The 22,381-nt window shown below is 38.8% G+C and overlaps 1 protein-coding gene across 2 annotated transcripts in view; it reads right to left on the bottom strand.

The window, feature by feature from the left end:
- Positions 1-19,164: 19,164 nt before the first annotated feature.
- TRANK1 (tetratricopeptide repeat and ankyrin repeat containing 1) overlaps positions 19,165-22,381 on the bottom strand; it is a 51,248-nt gene continuing 48,031 nt past the window's right edge. For both annotated transcript variants that reach the window (XM_030265211.4, XM_072925855.1), the window contains 2 exons: positions 20,949-21,050; positions 19,165-20,013 (listed from right to left, as the gene is read on the bottom strand). In XM_030265211.4, the coding sequence (XP_030121071.2) occupies positions 19,901-20,013; positions 20,949-21,050 (215 nt within the window). In that variant the 3' untranslated portion in view covers positions 19,165-19,900. The remainder of the gene's footprint in view (positions 20,014-20,948; positions 21,051-22,381) is intronic.

Raw genomic sequence — 22,381 nt, 5'->3', positions numbered from 1 at the left:
GCCACAACGTGTCATGCTCATACATGCAAAAGGGAGGGGCTAAGATACTGCAGTCAGTCTTCTGTGTAATATAACTGTAGCTCTTCCTTAAATTCTTGCTCACTTCTCTTTTAAAATAAGGACTTCTCACGCAAACAATGCCTGTGGCTGGCGGGAAAATAATTAATTTGAAAACTGTAGATTTTATGGGAGAAAATTTCCAAATAATACAAAATATGGACTTTAGCATTACTATAAAAACCATCATCTTCTGTGCTTTCATTAAGAAACTTGAAAACTGTCTTTTGTGCAAGCTCCAGTCTGATTAATAATGCTTATGATTCTTAGGAAAAATGGATAAAGGATCCATATTTTCCTTATCACTCTTGAATACTTTCCACTGTAATTAAATCTCAGACAGCAAACAGGGCACTGTCATCTCTATTTTCTGCTTGCTTGCAGCATCACTTTTGCATTTCTTACCCAGGACGGAACTTGTTTCTTGCCCATGCTTTTGCAGGGTCAGCCACAGTGGCGTTCCTGATGGCCTTCTCCATCTCACCATAAAAAGCACACATGACATGGAGGGAATCCAGGGACACAGGGATTCGGCATTTTGATACTTCTCCCCAAGGAGAGTTGATGGGGAGAGCCTACAGAGGTGATGATCTCATGGACAAAGACCTCAGTGGGACTCCTAAGCAATCACATCAGGCAGGTCAAACCATCTGAAAATATGGGACCAGACTGAAGAGACCGAGATCTCTCTCTATGTGGAAATATAAATTTGCTGCAAAAGAGCTTTGTACTCAACAGGGAGGAGAATTTAGAGCATGTAGCTTACTTTCCCTTTTATAACACTAACCCCCAAAAGACTGCCTTGCAATCCCAGTTATTCAATCTATTATTGTCCCAGTACATATTAAGAGGTGTAAATGTAAATTGGCACCTGGAATTAAATAAATGCATTGCAACACACAGTTCTGACAGTCTGATGAGCTGGGTCCAAATTTACACTTCAATTAATTGATGATTCTCAGTTACAATAGGAAGAAAGTACAAGGTTAAGCCACATGGTATAAAAATGTTTCTAATAGATTACAGCATGCACAAAAAGTTAACATATTTTTGTTTGTACGAGTCATAACCCCTTTCACATCCACAGGAACCTGTATTTAGCTATTTAGTTCAGAGGAATATGGAAATGAAGACCATTTGTGATCTAAGTCAGTAACAAAGAAAGAAGCATTCTACAAAACAGAAAAGTATATTGAAGAACAGAATGTGTTGGGGAAAAAAACTTGTCATTTTGACAAGGCCAAGAGACAAGCCTGTGCATGGTAAATGTATGGAGTGCTCAGACATTTATACTAATAACAATGTAAAAACAAATGTATTTATTAGGAATGTAATTTTCATGAGAAGTCATAACTGAATGTCAAATCATGAGCATCTGAAAAGCACACAATGAAGCAGAATCCTTGAAAACAAATTAGTTTCCCAAATCCCTTGTCTCAATAAAGATTTTAACAACCTTGCATTAAAGTGAATGAATACTTCTCAGCTGTACCCAGGCTATTTCAAGTGTTTTGAAGAATTGTCTATATTTACGAAGTTTTTATAATGTTTCCTTAAAACTTTTGAGTTTTGTGACACCATATTAGAAATGCAACGCTTTACCTGGGACCTTGAGATGCAGCCGGGGAATCCAAGGAAGAGATTTCCATTGGGCAGCAGGAGACTGAGCTCTATTCTCAGCACACACATGATCTGCTCTGGAGCCTGGCACAAGGCACCTCATTTCATGGCGCCTACCTTCCCTCTTCCTAATTAGCTGTGGTATTTTGGAGGAAAGAGATAGGGGGAAACTGAGGACAGGACTGTCTCCTATAGCATTGTAGATCCAAAAAAATTATACCTTCAGGCTCCACTTTCAGTGAGGACATCCTGATATTACTGAGGTATAAATAAAAATATCACATTGCAAAGCATCCTCTAATATTTAGAGGAAGATTGTGTATAAAAACAGTCACCAGCTGTTCCTTCTCTGCATGTTTAGGACAACTGGTGCCACTGGTGCCATAACTTTTAGGAGCCCCAGTTAGAATTAGTTATTTATTCTGGAGTTTGATAGACAAGATATGAAATCAGCCGGACAACCAAAACAGGAGAAGTTGTTCTGGTTACTTTTTATATTTCATTAATCTCACAATGTAACAACTATTTATTTTGAAACCTCAGCTACAGTTACATGAGAATTTGCATTACCATAAAAAAATGTTTGGCCCTCCTGACTGAGAAAGAGTGTCTTGAAAATACCAGCATTACCGGTTAAAGAAGCAGCAGGCAAATATACAATACTGGCATTAACTGTCTCAGGCCTGAATTCCCAAGAAAGAAAGAATTTTGAGGCTGTGATTTTCTCTTCAATTTCTCACTTGTGTATTTCCCTCTCTTTGCCCAATAATTTTGACAGCACTGACTAATTTCTACCGAAATTGACAAGAGACTAGACACTTGAAATATAACTGCCTTGTATACATTTTGTGAAAACTTTAAGCTGGCTAGCACACAGGAAGCCAAATTATTTTCCCTCACAAGAGCAAAGCAACTAGGATCTAGCTGCTTTTCACATATGCAACTGCTGACAACCAACTGGCAGTAGAACATGCGTAAGCATCCATGGGCAGCACATTAGCCCTGGCCCAGATTTTTTGGGATACCATTGACAGCTGCTGCATCAACAGCACATAGTGGACATTATTCAAATTCGAGGAAAGCTTAAGGGAAGAGATAACAGACTGGAGGCAAAGGACAATTCATAGGAAACCAGGATTGATTACTCCCCCTAATGACAGAAAAACTCACTTAAATCTCACTGGCTTTTGCATAGGAATCATAGACACACTGTCAATCTTAGGACACCACAGTAAAATGAACACACAACATTAATTTTGACTCATCAGAAAAGCATCTTAAAAGCCTTGTCACCTCTTTTTGATTGCACTTTCTTTGCTTCCTAGGTCAATATGATGAAATACATGATGTATAAGCTTTTGGGCTCTTTATGCATAATTTCACTGCTTTCCTGACTTAGCCTTCAAAACAAGAGTGCAAGAGATACACATAACTGGACAAGGTGAAAATTCATGAGACAGTGTGTGGTTTTCCATTGGCTTTAATGAACCCCAGAGAAAGCAAAAGTACTAAAAGTGCTTCTATGTAGCTGCCAGTATACTCATACCCAAGTAAAGGAGAAATATATAAAAGACAAGAACAGGCAGTTAAATGTGTTAATAGGATTTTTGATGGATATGGTGCTTTAGCACACAGGCACATGGCAGAAAGATAATTTTTTTTCTGGTTTTGTCCCTCTCCTCATGATGTGGTCAGTGAAGAAAAATTTGAGGGGCATCCAAAACCATGCTTAATCAGATAAGAGGACTCTGCCTAGTATAGCCTTTCCTCTGCCACGTTCCAGACACACAATGAACTCACACATCAAATGGTGTGGGCACAATCCTTCATTCCACCTCTCAGATCAGGCAGATCAGAGCTGCCCTTATCTAAGAGACATTTGTTGGAACAGAACTTGGCATAAGATGTTCTGTTAAAATTTTCTGTCCTTCCTTCCCTGACACAGATTTGTGGTTCCAGCCCGTTCTCTACTGCTCTACCCAATGCTATTTTTGATGTCCTGCTTTGACAGGAGATTCAAACTGAAACAGTTCATGTCGGTGCACATTGCAGAAATGACCTGTTACAACGTTAAATTAGCCATTTTGCAAGAGATGAAAATCATCTTTCTACCAGACCTCCGCTCAAATTTCATTCCTAAACAGCTATGCCAAGATTTTAAACTGCTTTGAACCCAAAGACCTGAGACTAGACAATTTTCCTCCTGCTAAAAGGGATTAAATTCTTCTGTACATGCAGAATAATGAGGAATAATGCATTGACATGAATGCTTTTTCAATCTTCTCAGGCAGCAGAACTAGATGAAGCACTCTACAGACAATGATATTTATTGTTATGGTTACAGATGGCTAAAACCTTTAATTTATACTTTTCTCATTTTCCAGTGTTCCTGACACTCTCTGTCTAAACCCGGGAAAATTAGACTTGACATTTTAATGGTGAAAAGGTGAGAAAAGAAAAACAGGTTGCAATTTCCATCTGAGAAAATTCAGTGTCTCTAAAGCCATCACAGATCCACAGCAGCTCGCTTCCCAAAAGCCCATGTGGCACCTCGCTTCAAGCAAAGGCACAGCAATGCAGTGAGCACCTGTTGCTTGCATCATTTCATCTAGTTAAGTATCACTTTGTCTAAAACAACATGCAAAGTCCCCAAAAATTGAAGTTCACTTCTAAATTGTCCCCTGCAAATATGTTTTCCCTCCCTTAAATGATCCATAAATCTCTCTCAAGTAAGGAAGCAGAAGTGAAGCAGTTCAAAGCAAGCAATAACTTTCTAATCCATCTATGTTTATTAGAAACAGGCCTGCAGTGTTGTACTTGCTCTCAGCCTGGGGACAATATTCTGCTACCCAGGCAACTTCACATTACCAGTAAAGCCCTGTGGATAGTATGTGCCAGCTGATGTGAATGAGAAATCCTACATCTCACCATCTATGTCTTTTATTTACTTAACAAGATACAAATAGAGCATCTGTTTTATGGGTTTTGTAGAGAAAGGAGTGAAGTTTACAATGAAAACCTGATCAGAGTTGTTAGCCAGGCTTTATCCTCCCATGCCTGTGCTGAAGGATGGTGAAACACACTCTAAGGATGCATTTCCCCTACAAGAAGCTGGTGCTGAAATGTGGCATACATGAGACACTTGTGTGAAACTGCAGATGTAGATCAATATTCCATCTTTGTATCTGAGTAATTAGAATTATCTACTAAATTTTCCATCAAATATGAACAAAACAGAGAGTCAGTCTTAACTAAAGATGTAAAAACGCCTAGTCTGTCTGCTTCAACCATGCAGAAGAGAATCTTTTATGGATCATTTCCCTCATTTTAGGGACAAATGCAGAGATTCTAGTCTTTAAAGAGAAAATTGGTATTCCATGTATAAATTTCACCTGCTTCAAGTAACTGGTTGAGAATATCTGGAGTTTCAGGTGTTTTTAAATACAGATCTACATACATAGATCATACATGTGCCAATGCATACATTGGTTATACATCAATACCGTCCAATGTGTGACAAACTCCTAAGTGGAGACGAGGAACTGAAATCAGTCTGTGCAGAACCATATTTAATATTAAGTTTAGAGAAGAGTGCAGACTGGCAGTTCCCCTGCCCTTTCAGCAGGAAGATTTAAGGAAGTTACACCCATTATTTCTTTTTATTCAGTGCTTCATGTCCTGTGGTGAGTGTGAACTACACTTGAAAATCAAGATTGTAGCAAAAAGTACCTCCCTAGTGAGCTGATAAAGGAAAGAGCAGCACAATGTCAACAAATTCTTGCTTTATATTTTAAATTTGTGGGGTTTTAAGTCAGCTATGTGAATTAATTTAATTTAGAACAAAAAATTAAGGTTTTGATCCCATATCTGCATTACAGTTATACAAGCAACTACATTGCAAGGGCACAGAAAATTTCTGGAGGCAATATTATCAATATTAGTTTTGAATGTTCAGCAAGCACTCCAAAGGAGGACAATTTAGTATCATGCTGTGGTAAATACTGAAAGTTTTCAATAAGAATTCTTTCAGAATACAGTCTGTGTGAGCCTAGGATGTTTTATGGCCACTTTTCCAAGAGAGAATTTAAAGGAAAGCTGAATCTCTGTTAAAAAGTCCATGAGTGGGTGCTGTTAATAACTCCAGTAGGTTGGGGATGACTGCACATGACTTGCAGCTTTGTTTATTCACTGAATATTATATGACATGGCATAAATCCAAAGGGAAACAATTAGTATTCATGTGCTGAGAAACAAAGTGGAGCTGGTTCTTTTATTTCTAAATGCTCAGAGGAGTGACCAAGGACTAGACTTAAGAAAGAGCTGGAAGTCACAGAAATGAGACAAGGTCGCCAAACCAAAATCACACTCTTAGGCATCTCCCCCCGCCTCAGCCATGTCTAAGTTCTGTCAGCACCTTTGTTTTATCCAGAAGGTGTTTAGTGCAGAATTCATAACCACAGAGAGGTGATCAGGCTTTACCACCCCAGCACTGGGCAACAAGAGCTTGGTCTCTGAACCCCCTGACTTTCTCAGTCTCTTAATGACTGTTTACACGAAAGGACCAGGCTTAAGAGAGAACCTTGCGCCCACTTTGGCTTTGTGTTGTGATCTTAGAGTGGCAGATGGTCTGAATATTCTGAGAAAATGCTCTCTGTGCTACCATTTTGTCTACAAATACACCATTTTGCTGTTGTCTTCAAGATGGACCTCTAGGAAGTGTCTCAGGGAGATGGATCCCATGTAGACACCAGAGCACCCTCAGGCAGAGATTCATTCTCCTCTCCATTATTTCCACATGCCTAGCTGGAGGCAGCTATGCATGTTAGCTGTTCTCATAAAACAAGTGTAATGGCTGCACTGTATTGCATTCTGAAGAGTTTTATTCTCTAAATGAATTGTATACTTTTTTGGACAGAAGACTTTGGATTTCATTGTGGAGCCAAGCACCAGGCATTTAAGTGCCTAACACATTCACTGAATATATTTGCCTTAATGTGCTTTCACTAAACAGAAAAGAAAGATGCACATTTGAGATCTGCACACGATTTGAGGTCATCTATTAATTGTTCATTACTTAATTGATACCAAAAAGAAAACCTAAAATTAAAAGAAAAACCTCACAAATGCAGCGATCATCAAATGTACAGAAATCCTACAAGAGCTCAAAGAGAAAGGTAACATATGGGTAAGGCTGGAAAAGCTAAATTTAACCTGATTTAGTTCAGCAAAGAACACATCCTGATTTAAAATGTGGTTTTATTCTTATCTCACATTGGTTATACTTAGTTATTTTTTTGAGGATTGTTTCTCACTTTTAGCGATTATTAAGGCATGCTATTTTGCAAGTAAGTGAGGTGTTTTTACTAAATTTGATACCTTTTCTTTGGTAACTAGAAGAAAGTATATTAGTGTTCTGATTTAGGGCAAATTTAGGGAGGAAATTTCTGAAGGGGTCCCTCTAGAAAGCAAATTCAAGTAGCCCCTCCCCCACCCAGTTTGTGAGACAAAAATCTCCTTTGAGAAAAAGTAGAAGAAAAACCTGTTTATTTAACAAGCAAAGTACTCACAAGCATTAAAAAAAAACAATATTAAACAATAAAACCTCTTGCTGTTCTGAAGAGATGGCAAATTCAGGAAGTCCTTGTCGTGGCATGTAGCTCAGCTTGCTCAGTCTCTTATCAGCCCCTCCTGCACCGGAAAATGCTGCGTCCCGGGCCCCATTGGCCACAGGTGTGAGCTCCTGGTGTTTTTTGGATTTTCAGTCTAAAGCGGGGCCAATCAGTTCCAAGGAAAAGAAAAGCCACAGTTCGGGGAACTTCACTGCCTCAGCTAGCTAAAAAAAAACTAACGAAAAAACAAAGGAAAGATCTGTCCCGCTGTCTGTCCATGCTGCAGACAACAAAGTCCAGGAGCAGGATGCAGGATAGCAAGTGCAGTTTCTGATAACAAATTCCACACTTCTTTCCCACATTTTTCTCTCAGAACCTGTCTTAAACTGGTGCAAAGGTTAATATCCAGCATAAATGGAACAGATGACTGTTCTGGGATACAAGCATCATAAAGTCACCTGAGGACAATTAGGTAACATAATTGTTAGACTGTATTCTATTAGAAAAAGGCAGATAATACTTTCTGTTTCAAAGGAATTCCTTTCTATTCATGATTTGGGTAAAGCTAATTTGGATGGAAATATCAATCATATAATATGTAAAAATTTGATTACTTTAAGTAAATAAATATAATTACATTGAATACTATGAATAATAACAACACATTTATTGAATTATATTTTGAAGTTTAAACTATTTGAATAAGGACTTTTATGTAGTCATATGTCCTTCAAGACGTCTAGAATCAGAGGGGGTTAACTCCTCCCCTTCAGGATTTGTCATTAGATTGTAAATGCTCTTCAAGCCAGGTTTCAATACCAAATCAACTTGTCAAGTTCTAATGGTCCTTGTATTGTATTAAGCTTTTCATGCAGAAAAAAAGCATATAATTTATTCCTTCAGCAAATCCCACACACCAAATCACGGGAGGTCATTTCACCTATTACACTGACTGGACTTCTGTGACTGACAGCAAATACATATATTGTCCCCAGCATGATTTACAAGGATTTTGTAAATAACTCTAATCTGCAATATACATTTTCATGGCAATATTCAGGACATAAGCAGTAAACACATTTTAGTAGAAAATATTCATGACAGTGGGCCAGTTGCATGCCTGTTTTTGAAGCCACTGTTGTTTTATTCTGTCTTTTCATACCAACGCAGAAAAAGAAACCAGCAAACACACATTTTAGTTTCTTTGTTAACCTACTCATAATTTAGTCTGGGATTGGGTTAGTTAATGCTCTTTCATTCTGCTTAAGATATTTTTCTGATACATGAAGCAAAATAATTCTCTATCAATGTCTATAAGGCTGGTTTTGCTCAAGGATCTTTATCTTGTCATATCAATCAGCCAAGGCTAATATGTGTGACAGAAAGTAGGACAGAGATCCCCAAAGCGGGACGAAAAAAATGAAATGACAAATAAGCTGGAAAAGATGCAGGGTCATTTCCTTTTCAGCCTCAGTGAAATACCTTGCTTTATGAGTCAGCATTGAAGATATAAATAGTTTGCAATTACAAATATAGTCAGATGATGAATATCAGACATTGGCAGAATGTATTTTGTTACTTCGGTTTAGCAAAGCAGGAACAACCAGGATTAATTGATCTGAAATACCACAGTTCAAAAGCATGAACGCAGGGGATGAATCCACGTTTTGGTTACCTAATCAATCAGCCAGAGCACCAGGCCCTCGTGCAACGAAGGCAGAATCACCTCACAAAGGCTGAAAACCAGCAGTCTGAGAACATCAGCTTAGGAAATTCTCTTATGTACAAAGACACGCTCTCCCAGCCACAGCAATACACACTTCCTAGACCTGAGAAAGCAAACAAGAGGCTCATTGTCTTGCAGCCTTCTATTCAATAGTATCAACGTCCAGTTCAACTGGCAAGAGAACATCCCTGTTTTGATTTCTGACTAGATGAACAGGACAGAAAATCAGAGTAGTTCAGAAAGTACACCTCAGCTTGTACATTGAGACCTGACTGCCCTTGCACCTGAAAAATCTGAGTCTGGTTTTGCTTGTTTTCTCTTTATGCAATGAAAGTAATCTGATTTTTACCAGGTTTACTCCACTTTTCCCTAAGTATAAATAAGATCAAGATGTGTTTGGAAGCATTTATCCTGGGTACAAATTAAGTTCCTTCCAGTGCAGGGGCAGCAGAACCTACAGCTCTCTCTGAGCTCATGTTTAAACATTTCACCCAAATACATATATCTTCATGTAACCACAGTTTTGACCTTGTTTTATAACAGCAGCCCCTTTTTAAGGAAATGTGGAAAGCTAATTAATTTATATTGCAACAAATTATCAGAGATGATTTTTCACTACCCCTCCCCCCTACTTAAAACAAACGTTGAGGGAGGAATAAAATTTTGCAGGTGAAAACAGTACAGATACTCTTGCTTCGTGATTCTCTCCCTGCCATTTTCAGATGAGAACATTTGCTTTCCAGGAGAGTTTTAAAGTCATCAGTTCTAATGAAAATGACAGGTAAATTGAGCCTGATCATGGAAAGCAAATGGCACTGTATTCCAGGGGGAGGCTGGGTCAGGCAGAATTGTCCATGCTAATCCAGGCAGCTAGTCCAAGTTTGAACAACATACAGGGAGTGAGGTCCTGCACTGGAAGCCAGAGATGGCAGTAGCATGAAGTCCAGCCCTACAAACCAATATTCTTCTGCACTTAAATCTTGTCAGCACTCTCTATTCCTGAATTTCATCATCTCTAAATAGGAATGATCGATACCTGTCCACTGGGATATGACAAAGCTCAGTGGTCCAGTGTTTGTAAAGCATTTTGACAGTCCCAGATGGAAGCTGCTCCATGGAGAGTTGCCTTTACCTCCTTGATGCTGCTACACTTTTTAATCCACCCTTTCATCAACTGGTATTTCATGCACTCTCCCTTGCAGACGAAGCAGTGAGCGAACAGAAATGACAAAGTGCGCTTCCAAACTTCCCTCCCACTCACCTCTCCTCCATCTGTTGGAGAGAGAGATTTTATTTGCTGCAGAACTGCTGTCTGGCTAAAAATGTGAGCACTTTTTACAGCATGATCCCACTCTCTCCTCCACACACACCCACTGCCCAAGTGCTTCATTTTGAAATATGACATTGCTTCTTAGCTAATCCCCTGTGTAAGAAGAGGCTTCTACAGCCCATTTTATTAGGCGATGACTAAAAAGCTGCTGTAGAATCCCACATGGTGTTCACTGCTGATCACCTCCACCCTACCTATTAGGAACGGAAAGAAACAGAGGATATCCGACAATAAAGACAATTTTTCTTCCTCTTTTCCCTGTCACAAACATGTGACATGGGGCATAATTCAGTCTTATGTCCCATTATTTCCAAATTTTGAGGTTTAATCCTGAGTCTTATGGCAAATTTGTATTTATCTTTAATACCTAGCTCCTGGAAGGAAGTGCTCACTTCAGATTTTCTGTTTCTTTTAAAGAAAGCAGTAAGTATTCCTGGATAGGGAGGAAAACTAGGTTTGGCTGAAGACAGAAAAGACTAAGGAAATAAAGGTATATAAGAAAACATCAAATTTCAATAAACACAAAATGCAATCCTATGGCTTTAAGCCCAAAACCGTGCAACAATTCTAAATTGTGGATCTGGCAGTATCAGGAGTGGGGGGAAGTTTGTGGTCATGGAATACAAAATTGTCCACTATGTGTAAGTAATCAGAATGGTTTTCAGACAGTATTTTAGTCCAGATCTCAAGGTCTGGACTTGAGATGCTGCTGAAAGAGAAAATACAAGATAAATTAGACAAAATTGTCTTATTTATCACTGAGGTGAAACCTCTTAACTTCAAAACCTCCCAACTTCATTCTTACTCTGGATACTGTGGCTTTCATAAAGAGAAAGGTTTGTATGGTTTGTGACTTTTGTCAGTTTTTATGGTTAAAGGAACTATTTTTCCCCCAAGTACCTATAGTGGTCTATCAATCAATCAAACTAAGTAAACAGATAATTTTATTCCACATTTTCAGGTAATTTTTTTAGTAATCTTTGCAGAACGAGTTACAAAATGGGGGTGGCTGTGATGTCCAGGTATTAGAAAGGCAAGTTACTTTTTGGTGGAATTGCTTTGTTAAGATTTAGGGTTTGAAGATTTCAGTGATCTCAGACTCAGGGGAGAAGGATGTACTACTATACTAGACAGAAAGAATGCAGAATTTACAGGCCACAAGGACATTTGGAAAAACTCCCACTATAAGGAAAAAACTAACAAGCCAACTCAATCAACTTTGCTGAAATAGCTTTGAGTGGGAAAAGGTATTTCTGGCAGGGGGAGCTCTTGACCATTGACTCAAGAAACCCACTGACTGAAGAGAAAAACTGAGCACGTGGACTAATCAGCATAAGAAGTGAGGGACTCAACCAACAGAAGACAGAATACGAATTAATAAGAGAACTGTGTAACTTGAAGCAAGTGAACATTAAAGCCTCTGTTTGCTAAAATTTATAGTGAGAAGTTTTGATAGCCATCATGATGGCTTTGTGTATTTGCCACCCAGCACCCATTTTTGTGCAGAACCATATATAAATACCTCAACTGTGTATGTGGAATGACCTTGTGCATGCTGGGTTAAAGAACCATATTTTGGGACATTTGGAAGATAAGCATCAGACAAGACATGGCACTTTCTCTTCTGTCTCACCTCAATTTATTTAGAAGGAATATGGGGATGGAGGTCCATACTACAACTTTGAACCTGTAAAGACTGTTTCCTTTTTTCCACAAGGACACAACTTCTTCAGATTGTGCTCTAGTAATTTCAATCAAAAGGCTTCAGTCAGACAAGCACATGCATCACAGTTTCCAGGTAGAGGCCCGGCTAAATTACTAGATGATTACAGTTCCTATTAAAAACTCATTACACCTAGTAGAAAATGCTTTTCATTTGGGGAATGGTGACTTGTCCCAAGTGATGACCCCAGCCTTGGACAAGATTCAGTCAATCCTGACACCTGCTCAAAAGAGTTATAGTTCCTGCCAGACAAAGGGGATTGGCTAACCTAGGTCCTCAAAGGGGGAAGTTCAGCATGCTTTTCTTGCCTATTCACAAGCCACAAGAACACAGAAAGGATCTTCCAGCAAAAAACATATGGAATTAGCAATTTATGAACTAGACAACAAAAAGTGGACAAGGTGAGACCATAAAGAAGGATTCGTGTCTTTAGTTGGTGGTGGAAATAGGAAAAAAAATCCCCTCTCCATATCGATATTCACTGATCAGTAAAAAACCAGTAACTTAATTTTAAATTACAATGCAAAACATACTCCACACAACAACCAAAGACTTTTCTTTGCCCCTGCAACCAGACTGCTGCATAGAGCTATAAATACCCCAGCTCACAGGTACTGTTCATTGTACTACAAGTTTATTCCTTTTTTAAGCATCAGACTCCTCCATCAAAAGTAAAGAATGGTGACAAAATGTGAATGTAACTTCAGGAAATTCCTTCCAATTAGCTGGTGTTTAATCTTGACTGAGTTAACACTGACTTGAACAGCAGAGATATTCAAAGTGATAGGGTCAAGAAAAAATAAGTTATCCAAGCATGTTATTTACAGACAAGCAGAGCAACTTGGAAACTGTTTTTTAGCACTTATTTATTTTAGCTTGATTTTTCTGTTCTTTATACAGGTCTCTAGCCAAAAGTTCCTTGTTAACTGCTCAAGTTAGAGTACATCTTTTGTTTTATCTAGCAACTGTGGAGAACATGGTTCTGCATTATTTGTTAAAACTAGGTATTTAAGTGCTTTATATCTGCCCAATAATCATGGTTCAAATACATTCAATAGCACTGCTAACTTACTCTAGTGAAAGGTTATCATACAAGATTGAAAAGCACCAGCTGCCCCAAGATCTCCCAATTCCAAAACTGATGGATTTATGTGAGCAATGTTAGTATCTGCATTTAAGGGATTAAAGGGCAGGAGTAGCCTCATCACTATGGGGATAGCCATCAGTATGGGAATGAGGCAGCATTCCTTACTTTGAAGGTAATGTCAGTTTGACCATGACCCTGCACAGCAGCAGACTGACTGGGGGAAGGAAAGGGCTTCAGAAGAAAATGTGTGGCATTAGCAACTGGCCAGTATCAAACCAAAGATGCTGGTCTGCACTACACTTGCTTTGCCCCTGTACCTCTATTATATGCCCAGAACTGCCATTTTTGACAAACACAGTAGCTCAGCATGTCACCTACCCCCCAAGCCCAACCAGGATCCAGAAAATAGGTAGTTCTTTCTCATCATCTACTTCAGTTCAGTAAAGCACTTCCTAAGGTTTTTGCATACCAGGGGCATCTTCATAAAATAGTTACCATTGACTAGCTCCTGAATCAGAGTGTTCTCCCAGGGAACAGGAGATTCAGGCTTAGTTCACATCCACCTGTCACTTACCAGTGATGAGCCTGGCTGGGGGGCTGCTGGTAATCCACCTCTCCTACTGAAACTGTTTTGCTGCACAATTCAGGAGTCATTTATCAAAGAAAGGGTACTCAACCCTGCCCTGGAAATCAAGCACCACCAGTACTGGAGGCGCAGGTCTCGTTCCAAGATCTGGTGGTTCTCTTTCACATGTAGGACTGCTGTGTTGACACCTGCAACTGAAATGCACCTATTCCCTTCCTGAATGGGTTCCACTTCCACCCTCTCTCTGCCTCCAAAATATCCTGAATTAGGTACCTTCAGCAGCAGCTGCAGTGAATGTTTTCTAGGCAATTTGGCATCCGATGGCTCAGAGCATCCTCCTGGGAGGCCTGAGTTTGAAACCTGGCTGTCTCAGCAGCCTAGAGAAGTATTCCAGCCACTTAGCTGTTACATAAGCATCCATTATCACATATTCCTCCAAGCAAAATTTTCTGTCTCCTGGCCAAAGTGAAGAACTCTGATCTATTCTTTTGACAGGGAGATGCCTGAAGGTTTCCATGCTCCACACTTCAGACACTCCTTCACCCAGACTTCCCCAGTCAAAGCTCCAGTGATACCAAGGGTCTGTAACTCACCTGTATTCAGCAGTTTCCTTTCTGCACATCTTCTGACATCTGAAACACCATTTTATATCACCAGCACCTTTCAGCTCAGTGCTCTTTTGCTCTGTAAACCATGAGGTAACCAACTTTCTCCATAGAAATTAGGCACCTAAATTATTCTGCTTCAGCATCCTGTCAAGCTCCTCTGTGTTCAAGGGCTCTTCTAGATTTGCAGAGCCTGTCCATAACTACTATTAATGTAGTACAAGATCAGCTAATTCTACAATGAATAGTACAGAGAGATATATAGCACTAGACTCATGTAATGTAGCTTCAGTGAATATCAACTTACCCCTTCACAGAAGAGAATTACAAGGATTTACTTCCACAAGACCTAATGAAAACTATTTTAGCGTATCACTATTATTTATTTGAGAATTTTGACATTTGCAGAATGTTGAAGAGGCAACCTAATTCTGTCAATTGTTTGCCAAAGTTTCAGCACTGGACAGTTTAGAAACCAGTTGATCAGAAGACCATTGAAACTTCTAAATATCTAGATATGACCATTATTTAAATCACTAGCACCTATACACTTTTAAACCATGAAAATCTATGTGTGGCATAAGCAGAAGATGGGCTGTAGGAAGGTAAGAATCTCCTAGCAATCTCTTTCCAAAGAAATTGAAACTATTTCCATAAATCAAGCAGTACAGAATGAACATACAGGCTTCCAAGACACTTCCAATCCATCTTCTTACAACAAGGCAGGATGAATACAGCAAAGAGTATGCACACACACTACCTGTGCACAAGCATATACCATGCTCAGATGACAGGCTGAAAACAGTTACAGAAGTCCATGTCAGAAAACTGAAATAAATGTGCTAATTCTCAGCATACTTATTTGTAATGGTTATTAATCCAACAATTCAACTGCTCTGGTGTTTAGGATCTGGCTCTTTAAGTATTTCACACTGATGCCGAGTATGTGTACAGTCAGAAACCCTGGTGTACAAATGTAGTTATGAAAATTACAAAAGAAAGTATGCAAACTCTTCCATTCTCCACCACACCAGCTCTTAGAGAGTGTCAGGGAAGACACTCAAAATTTCTGCCATCCACCACACCAAGATATAGAACAGGGCTGCTGCCTGGTACTTTGCTAATACATTTGAGTTACAAGCTAACAGAAAGACATGCCAGAAATCTAACACCAAGGTGTCTCTGGGTCTTGCTGTGGAAGTGTAGATGTGAAGGTTTTAATGAAAACTGAATTAGTTTGGATTGGAAGGGACCTCAGTGATCATGTAGTTCCAACCCCACTGCCATAGACAGGGACACCTTACACTAGACCTGCTTGCTCTCAGCCCCATCCAACCTTGCCTTGAACACTGCCAGGGATGGGGCATCTACAGCTTCTCTGGGCAACCTGTTCCAGTGCCTTATCACCTTCACAGCAAAGAATTTCTTCTTAATCTCTAATCTAAACCTACTCTCTCCCAGTTAAAAGCATTTCCCCCTTGTCCTATACAAGTCCTTGTAAAAAGTCCCTCTCCAGCTCTCTTGTAAGACACCTTTAGGTAGCAGAAGACACTCTAAGGGGTCTCCGCAGCCTTCTCCATGCTGAACAACCCCAACTCTCTCATGCTTGTTTTCATATGGGAGATGCTCCAGCCCTCCCATCATCTTCATGTCACTCCTCTGGACTCATTCTAGCAGGTCTACACCCTTCCTGTGTTGATCAACAATAACCATTTCAGAGACATCCAAAGTGATAGTCAGATACAGTAGTGTGTCCCTGTCTATCACATTTTTGTTACCACTTTTGTTATAGCTGGTTATATTTTTTTTAGCTCTTCTTTTCTGTATTTAACTTTCTAAATGCTCCAACAAAAAAGGCTGAAGCTCAGTAGCAACAGCTGTGGTCCCTTTCATGCAAGGAAGGGTGCTTGCTAATTGGTTTTCAGCAAATATTGTCACGGGGGTTTCTGGCAGGAAAACATTTTGATTTATTTACAGGAATAAGACAATTTCTTTCTTCCTATGTTTTCAGAAGTGCAGAAGTAAAAGGCTTCCCTTTAGGAATGACAGCAAATGCTTAAAAAATGGCAAGTGTTTAAATTATTTGCTGAGTCAGTTTGTAACAGCTGACTTTTAGGCAAGTGTTTTGAAATAAAACTGTGGGCAGTGTAATGAAAAAATGTTTTAAAGAGAAAGAAAGGGAAGAGGTGAAAAGTACACATCATTTACCACACAGTTCTTTATATCAATATGAGGTTCAAGGAAGCAAGAGATTTTTTTCTTTGAGAGTCTGAAATTTGGAGACTTGTCATGTTTAGGACCACACACCCATCTTCCAACTGCAGCAAACACTTTGTTGTTTTTCATTTAGGTGTAATTTTTGTATCACCAAGGAGAGATTTTAAGTCACCAGTTTCTGAGCTTTTGAAGCCTTTTCAAAATTCTTTTCAACATGGCTTAGACAGGCAGAAGTGGGTGGATTAGCTTGACAGCCTGCATCCACTGCTTAGTTCCAAGGTTTCAGTGCAATATGCATCTCACACATACCAAGGCACCTGTTGTGGCTCTTAAGCCCTTTGAGTCATAGGCATTAGCTGGTGCCAGAACACTGGGGCTTCCACCAGAGGTGAGAAAGATTTTTTAAAAAATAAGGCAAAAAAACAGAACAAAAAAAAAAATCCCAAAACCCAAGGGTATATTTGGACAAACTCATTTTGCTAATGTAATATGTAAATAGGATTAATGCGCTGAGATCATTATTATCTGAAGAGACTGCCATGGAAAAGGAATATTCATGCTTATTTACAGAGATCAGCATAGGGGAAAAAGCCCTTAAAGCTTTGGTCCGGAGATCCAAGTAGATTTCCCATCTCTGCTTGAACGTTACTGAAATCTTGACCTAATCTATCCCTGAAACTGTAAGCTCTGAAATTTGAATTGCCATTATTTTTGTCTAGCAGTCAGTATTTCATATGTTATTGAAATAAGTTCCATCTGGGAGTGCTGATTCAAAGTCAGAAAAACCAGTGGGTTGCACAGAACCACATCAAGAATCAGGTCCCTGAGATTAAGTTCTTGGGAACTTCTGTTGTTCTTTTTCTTTGCTTCCCCTTTGCTTGGTATTTTGCAATAAATGTTTAAGTTGGTTTGTTTCATAAAGAGAAAGAAAAATATAGTAATTCTATCTTTAAAATGTGGCCAGCAAGGATTTTGAAATTGTAACTGTCCTTAAAAAGTTTAGGTAGTGTTTACTGCCACAAATGTAAATACTGAAGCTGGGAAACTAATCAGGAAAGTTTCTGCAAAATACCCATCATTACAGAAAACAAAGGTAAATAATTTACATTAATGATCCAGCTTTCTTAATTCTTGACTTCTATACAGTGCAAGTGACTTGCATTACATTTCATCAGTGTATGTTTCTAAATGATCTTCTAAATCCTGGCTTAATGAATAAGACTTCTTTAAGAAGAAACACCTGGAAAGAGACTTTTAAAATGCAATAGAAAATTATTACTGCTACCCACATAGCTCCATTCTACAGCAGCATTTCATTTTTTACCCATGTAAAATGCCCCATTTCCACAACACTGAGCATAATAATAAGGGATTAAGTTGTTGTTTTTTTTTTTTTTTCAGGTAATCACTGAAGCATTTATTATGCATACAAAGACAAACCCTTTTAAAGGCAAAATATTTCAACAACTAAATAATTTTCTAATTATGTTTAACACACAAGTGTTTTAATTAAAAAGGTTACTAAAGGAGACTACATGTTGTGGTTTAACCCCAGCCAGCAACTAATTACCACACAGCTGCTCACTCACCGTCCAACCTTCCCTGTGGGATGGGGAGGAGAATTAGAAGAAAAGGTAAAACCTGTGGGTTGAGATAAGAACAGTTTAATAACTGAAACTAAGTCAAATGCAGTAGTAATGACAATAATAATAATAATAATTTCAATGAAAAAAGAGATGAAAAAGAGAGGGTGGAATAATACCCAAGAAAAACAGTGATGCACTGTTACAGTGAGCTCAGGGGCACCCTGTGCCGCCCTTCCCCGGGACCTTGTGACTCTGATCAAGATAACCCCTGAACCCCTCCTTCCTGCCCCAACGGGGTTGGCGGAGAGCCAGGAAAGCCCACCCTGTCCAAAACCTATATAGACCCCCTGACATTTCCTGTTCTTCCTCTTTTGCCCCGCTCTCCCATGGACAACACAGAATAAAGAGAGCTGTACCAACCTACCCTGGGGTAAGAGCTTCTTTTGAATACCTATCCCCTCTCCTGATATTCCTCCCCTCACAGCCCCTTATCTCTGAGCTGGTCGGATTATTCGGGGGCTGCGTGGAGGGGGGGAAACTACAACGCACAACACAAATGCTCACTCCCCTGACCGATGCTCAGCCCCTGCCCAGCAGTGTCAGCCCCTCCTGTCCACCTCCTCCCAGTTTATGTGCTGGGAAGATGTTTTGGGCTAAGGAATGTCCCTTTGGCCAGCTGGGATCAGCTGTCCTAGCCACGCTGCCTCTCAGCTTCTTGTGCACCTGCTCTCTAGCAGAGCATAGGAAACTGAAAAGTCCTTGACTTACGGTTAAGCACTGCTCAGCAACAACCAAAACATCAGTGTGCTGCCAACATTATTCTCATCCTAAATTCAAACACACAGCACTGTACCACCTATGAAGAAGAAAATTAACTCTATCCCGGCCAAAGCCAGGACACTACAGTATCCTGAGATTCCACCAGAACAAAGTGACACTCTGAACCCAATTTACAAATCTCACTCATGCAGGCACATACAGCTTTCAGAAAGCATTCAAAAAACAAGACAAGATCAAGTGATTTTAAAAATTGAACAGGTTTTATAAAAATGTATCAAAACCCCCCTTATAATTAAATCTTACAAAGCATTTAAAATGTAACATTCTTTAAAATTAGGATTATCCATTTTTTCAATAGGTACAGGTATAAATTTATATCAAAACCTTATCAAATAAAAGACAACCCCTAGCTTTCATACCTATCTAATCAGAAGAATATAAACTGTCAGAAATATGAATGTGTTTAGAGATTTCTTGTCTATAAAAATAGAAAAGAGGGATACTGTGAATATCTCACCTGAAGACTCAAAAAAGTTCTAAACATACCAAGATTCTTAAAATCAGAGAAACTATCAATCTATTTTTCTGAGGATTCCAGCTCAGAAGAATGATGATGCAAGGAAGAATCAAAAAAAAAAGACTGAGTGGAAAAACACCCCTGAGATAAATCAGAACATTAATATTTTTTTCTACTTGCTTCTTTGGCTTTTGTTACTCTTAACCTATCACACAGGCTTGAAAGGAAATTGGTCCAGTCATAGATTTTAACAATTACATTATCATAACATAGGTAATTATTCTGACACAATACAAGCAATAAAAAAAACCCAAAATAAAACACAGTATAAGTTACTCTTTTTTTCTTCAGACTCTTCTGATTTATGATCCCATCCCTCTATTTTTTAATTTTTTTTTTTCATTCTAAACCTAGATTGTTAAGAGGATAAAATAACCATCTGGAATAATTTTTCAAATTACAGTTTCGCATGTCTTCCTTTTTTCCTTGAGAGTTTTTTATGGACAAGTTCTTCAAAAGCCATAATTTCATCTTCCACTTCATTTTCCAAGTCTTTATCATGCACCAAGCCTATATTAAAAAAAATAAATTAATGCAGAATGGAAAACCCCAACAACTTTTTCTCTTAACAGCATGCCAACCTACGTCACTGCTATTTTATATGTTAGCAATATACCTTCATATGTGCATAATCATGTTTAAGAAATATTTAGCTTAATATGACAATGTGTTTAAGAGCTCAGCAACAAATCAGTGACTGCTAAGCCACTTACTGCACCAGTAATTAATTTTCACACTGCAAATCTGTTTCTATTGTTATTTCCTTTGACTTTTCTAAGAAGTCTGTCTCAAGATTCAGTTTCAGCAGACAATTCATTTCCTTGCTGACTTCCAAGACAGATGATAAGGTTCCTTTTGAGACTACAAGAGCACACTCTCTCCTATTAACTGTATCTGCTGGAATAGGAAGAGGCAATCCAAGGCTTTATCACAACCAATTTTTCTAAAATTGAGCTAGTTTAATGCTTTACATATCACGGTTCACTGAGCAGGAATACCCATTTTGTAAGTCTAATCACTTCATCACTGCCAACTGTTGCAATCCCACCATCTAAATTTATGTTTAAATATGAACATTCAGGGAGGCAGAATGAAGACTTAAACTTGACTTCAGAGATCTGTGATGCAATAGACTGCATCAATGTATGCTACTTTTGAGAGAAATGGAAGTGAAAATAAAATAAACAAATACAAGCATCCTTTATCAGGCTGGGATCCACTGAAGGCCAGGGAGAAGTCTTGCTCCACTCTGGCCACCCTGCACCCAGGTGCTCTGTTTTGAAGAGCCACTGAGGGAAAGCCTGGTTAACTCATGTTTTCCAGAGTGCCCCTGTGGGAGTACCTCTCAAAGGTCAGTGAATACCCACAATGCTGCTGAGTGGGAGACTTATGGACTACCACTGAGCAGTAGTGGGCACAGAAAGCTGTGCAATTTTAAAACATACCTTCTTCTCTTCTCCTGTGAGAGTCCATTTGCTTCAGCCACTTATGAGCGTCATCAATGGTGTCAACCAATTTGTTGGCATGTCTGATTATTACTTCTTCAGCTGAAATGGAGCACAGTTAACATTCTGTGAGAACACTTAGCTGAGAAATGGACAGCAGCTAAAAGTCAAGCACAAAATGAAGTTACACAAAGCTGTGCCAGATGACGATGCTGCAAACTCAGAAATCATGGTCACCAATGATCTCATGTGGGGGATAATTCACTAATGTGGATGAAGACAGTATATGTATTACTCTCCATTCTAATCAACATTACTAGCACTATCAGAAGTTCTACATCCGTGTGCTGCCTCTTTTGAGTTACATCTGAATCCTGAAAACATTCTACTTTATTTTTGGGTTATAAAGTTCCTGACTCTCATTATCTCTCTGAAATTATACAAATCAAAGACAGTCTTTCCTGAACTGCACCATTAAGAACCTGAAAAATGCCTGTTATAAAGAGAGGGAAAAGTAGTCTCAGAAAAAAGTATTTTCTGTCTATATATTTTCACTGAGTAGAATAACAAGGTAACATTCATCAAGCAATTGCCATAACGAAATCCATTATTACCTAATTAAGCCTACTATATCCATCTTATTCATCACTATCAGCATGAGCAGGATGTCAAGTAAACAATAAGCTAAATTTCATGGACTTCATCCATATGTAAAACTTTCCACTAGGAGTAAAGATAATGCTTACACGTGAAGAGCAGAACCTAACATTTAGTTACAAATTTAACATATTTCACTGATCAGAGCTGATGAACATATCAAGTACTACAGTTTTTCACTACTGTCAGACATCAAAGGCAAAATGACAGCTTGACAGGATTGGTGGATTTCTACCAGTGAAGCCAGTAACAATGTTAAGATTTAAATTGTCACTTTCCCAAAGCAAGTATACTAAACAATTTTGCTTCTAGGCCACTCATTCACTAATTCAATTTGGCCTGCAAAAATCAGCATAGAATAATGCTTTAAGCATGTAAGAGGGGTGTGGGGAATCTAATATCAAAATATGTATCTCAAGCACCATAATTTACTAAACTTTTTAATACCAATGTTGCCTTTGAGTACCTGACACACCACAGATTTGTGGTTAACTATCCACTTTTGCTCAGCCCCAGCAAAATTAACAGTTCATGGGCAGAATAATCAGAGATATCCTTAGTCAAAAACTCCACATACTCCTACCAGGCTACCCCTGCATATCCAAATTACTATGGCTAGCAGAAGTAAATAGTAAAACAGTAGAAACAATAACAAAATTAGTACAGATGACCTGACAGTAAAACTGCAAAGTTGCTGTAGTGTAAAACTGTGTAAGTTCAGAGAACATGAACATGACCATGAACATCATGAACATCATGACTATGTAAAATTCACT

Source organism: Taeniopygia guttata, chromosome 2, assembly GCF_048771995.1.
Source record: "Taeniopygia guttata chromosome 2, bTaeGut7.mat, whole genome shotgun sequence".
Lineage (NCBI taxonomy): Eukaryota > Metazoa > Chordata > Aves > Passeriformes > Estrildidae > Taeniopygia > Taeniopygia guttata.
The sequence above is the reverse complement of the archived record's forward strand: the minus strand, read 5'-3'. Positions and strand labels throughout refer to the sequence as shown.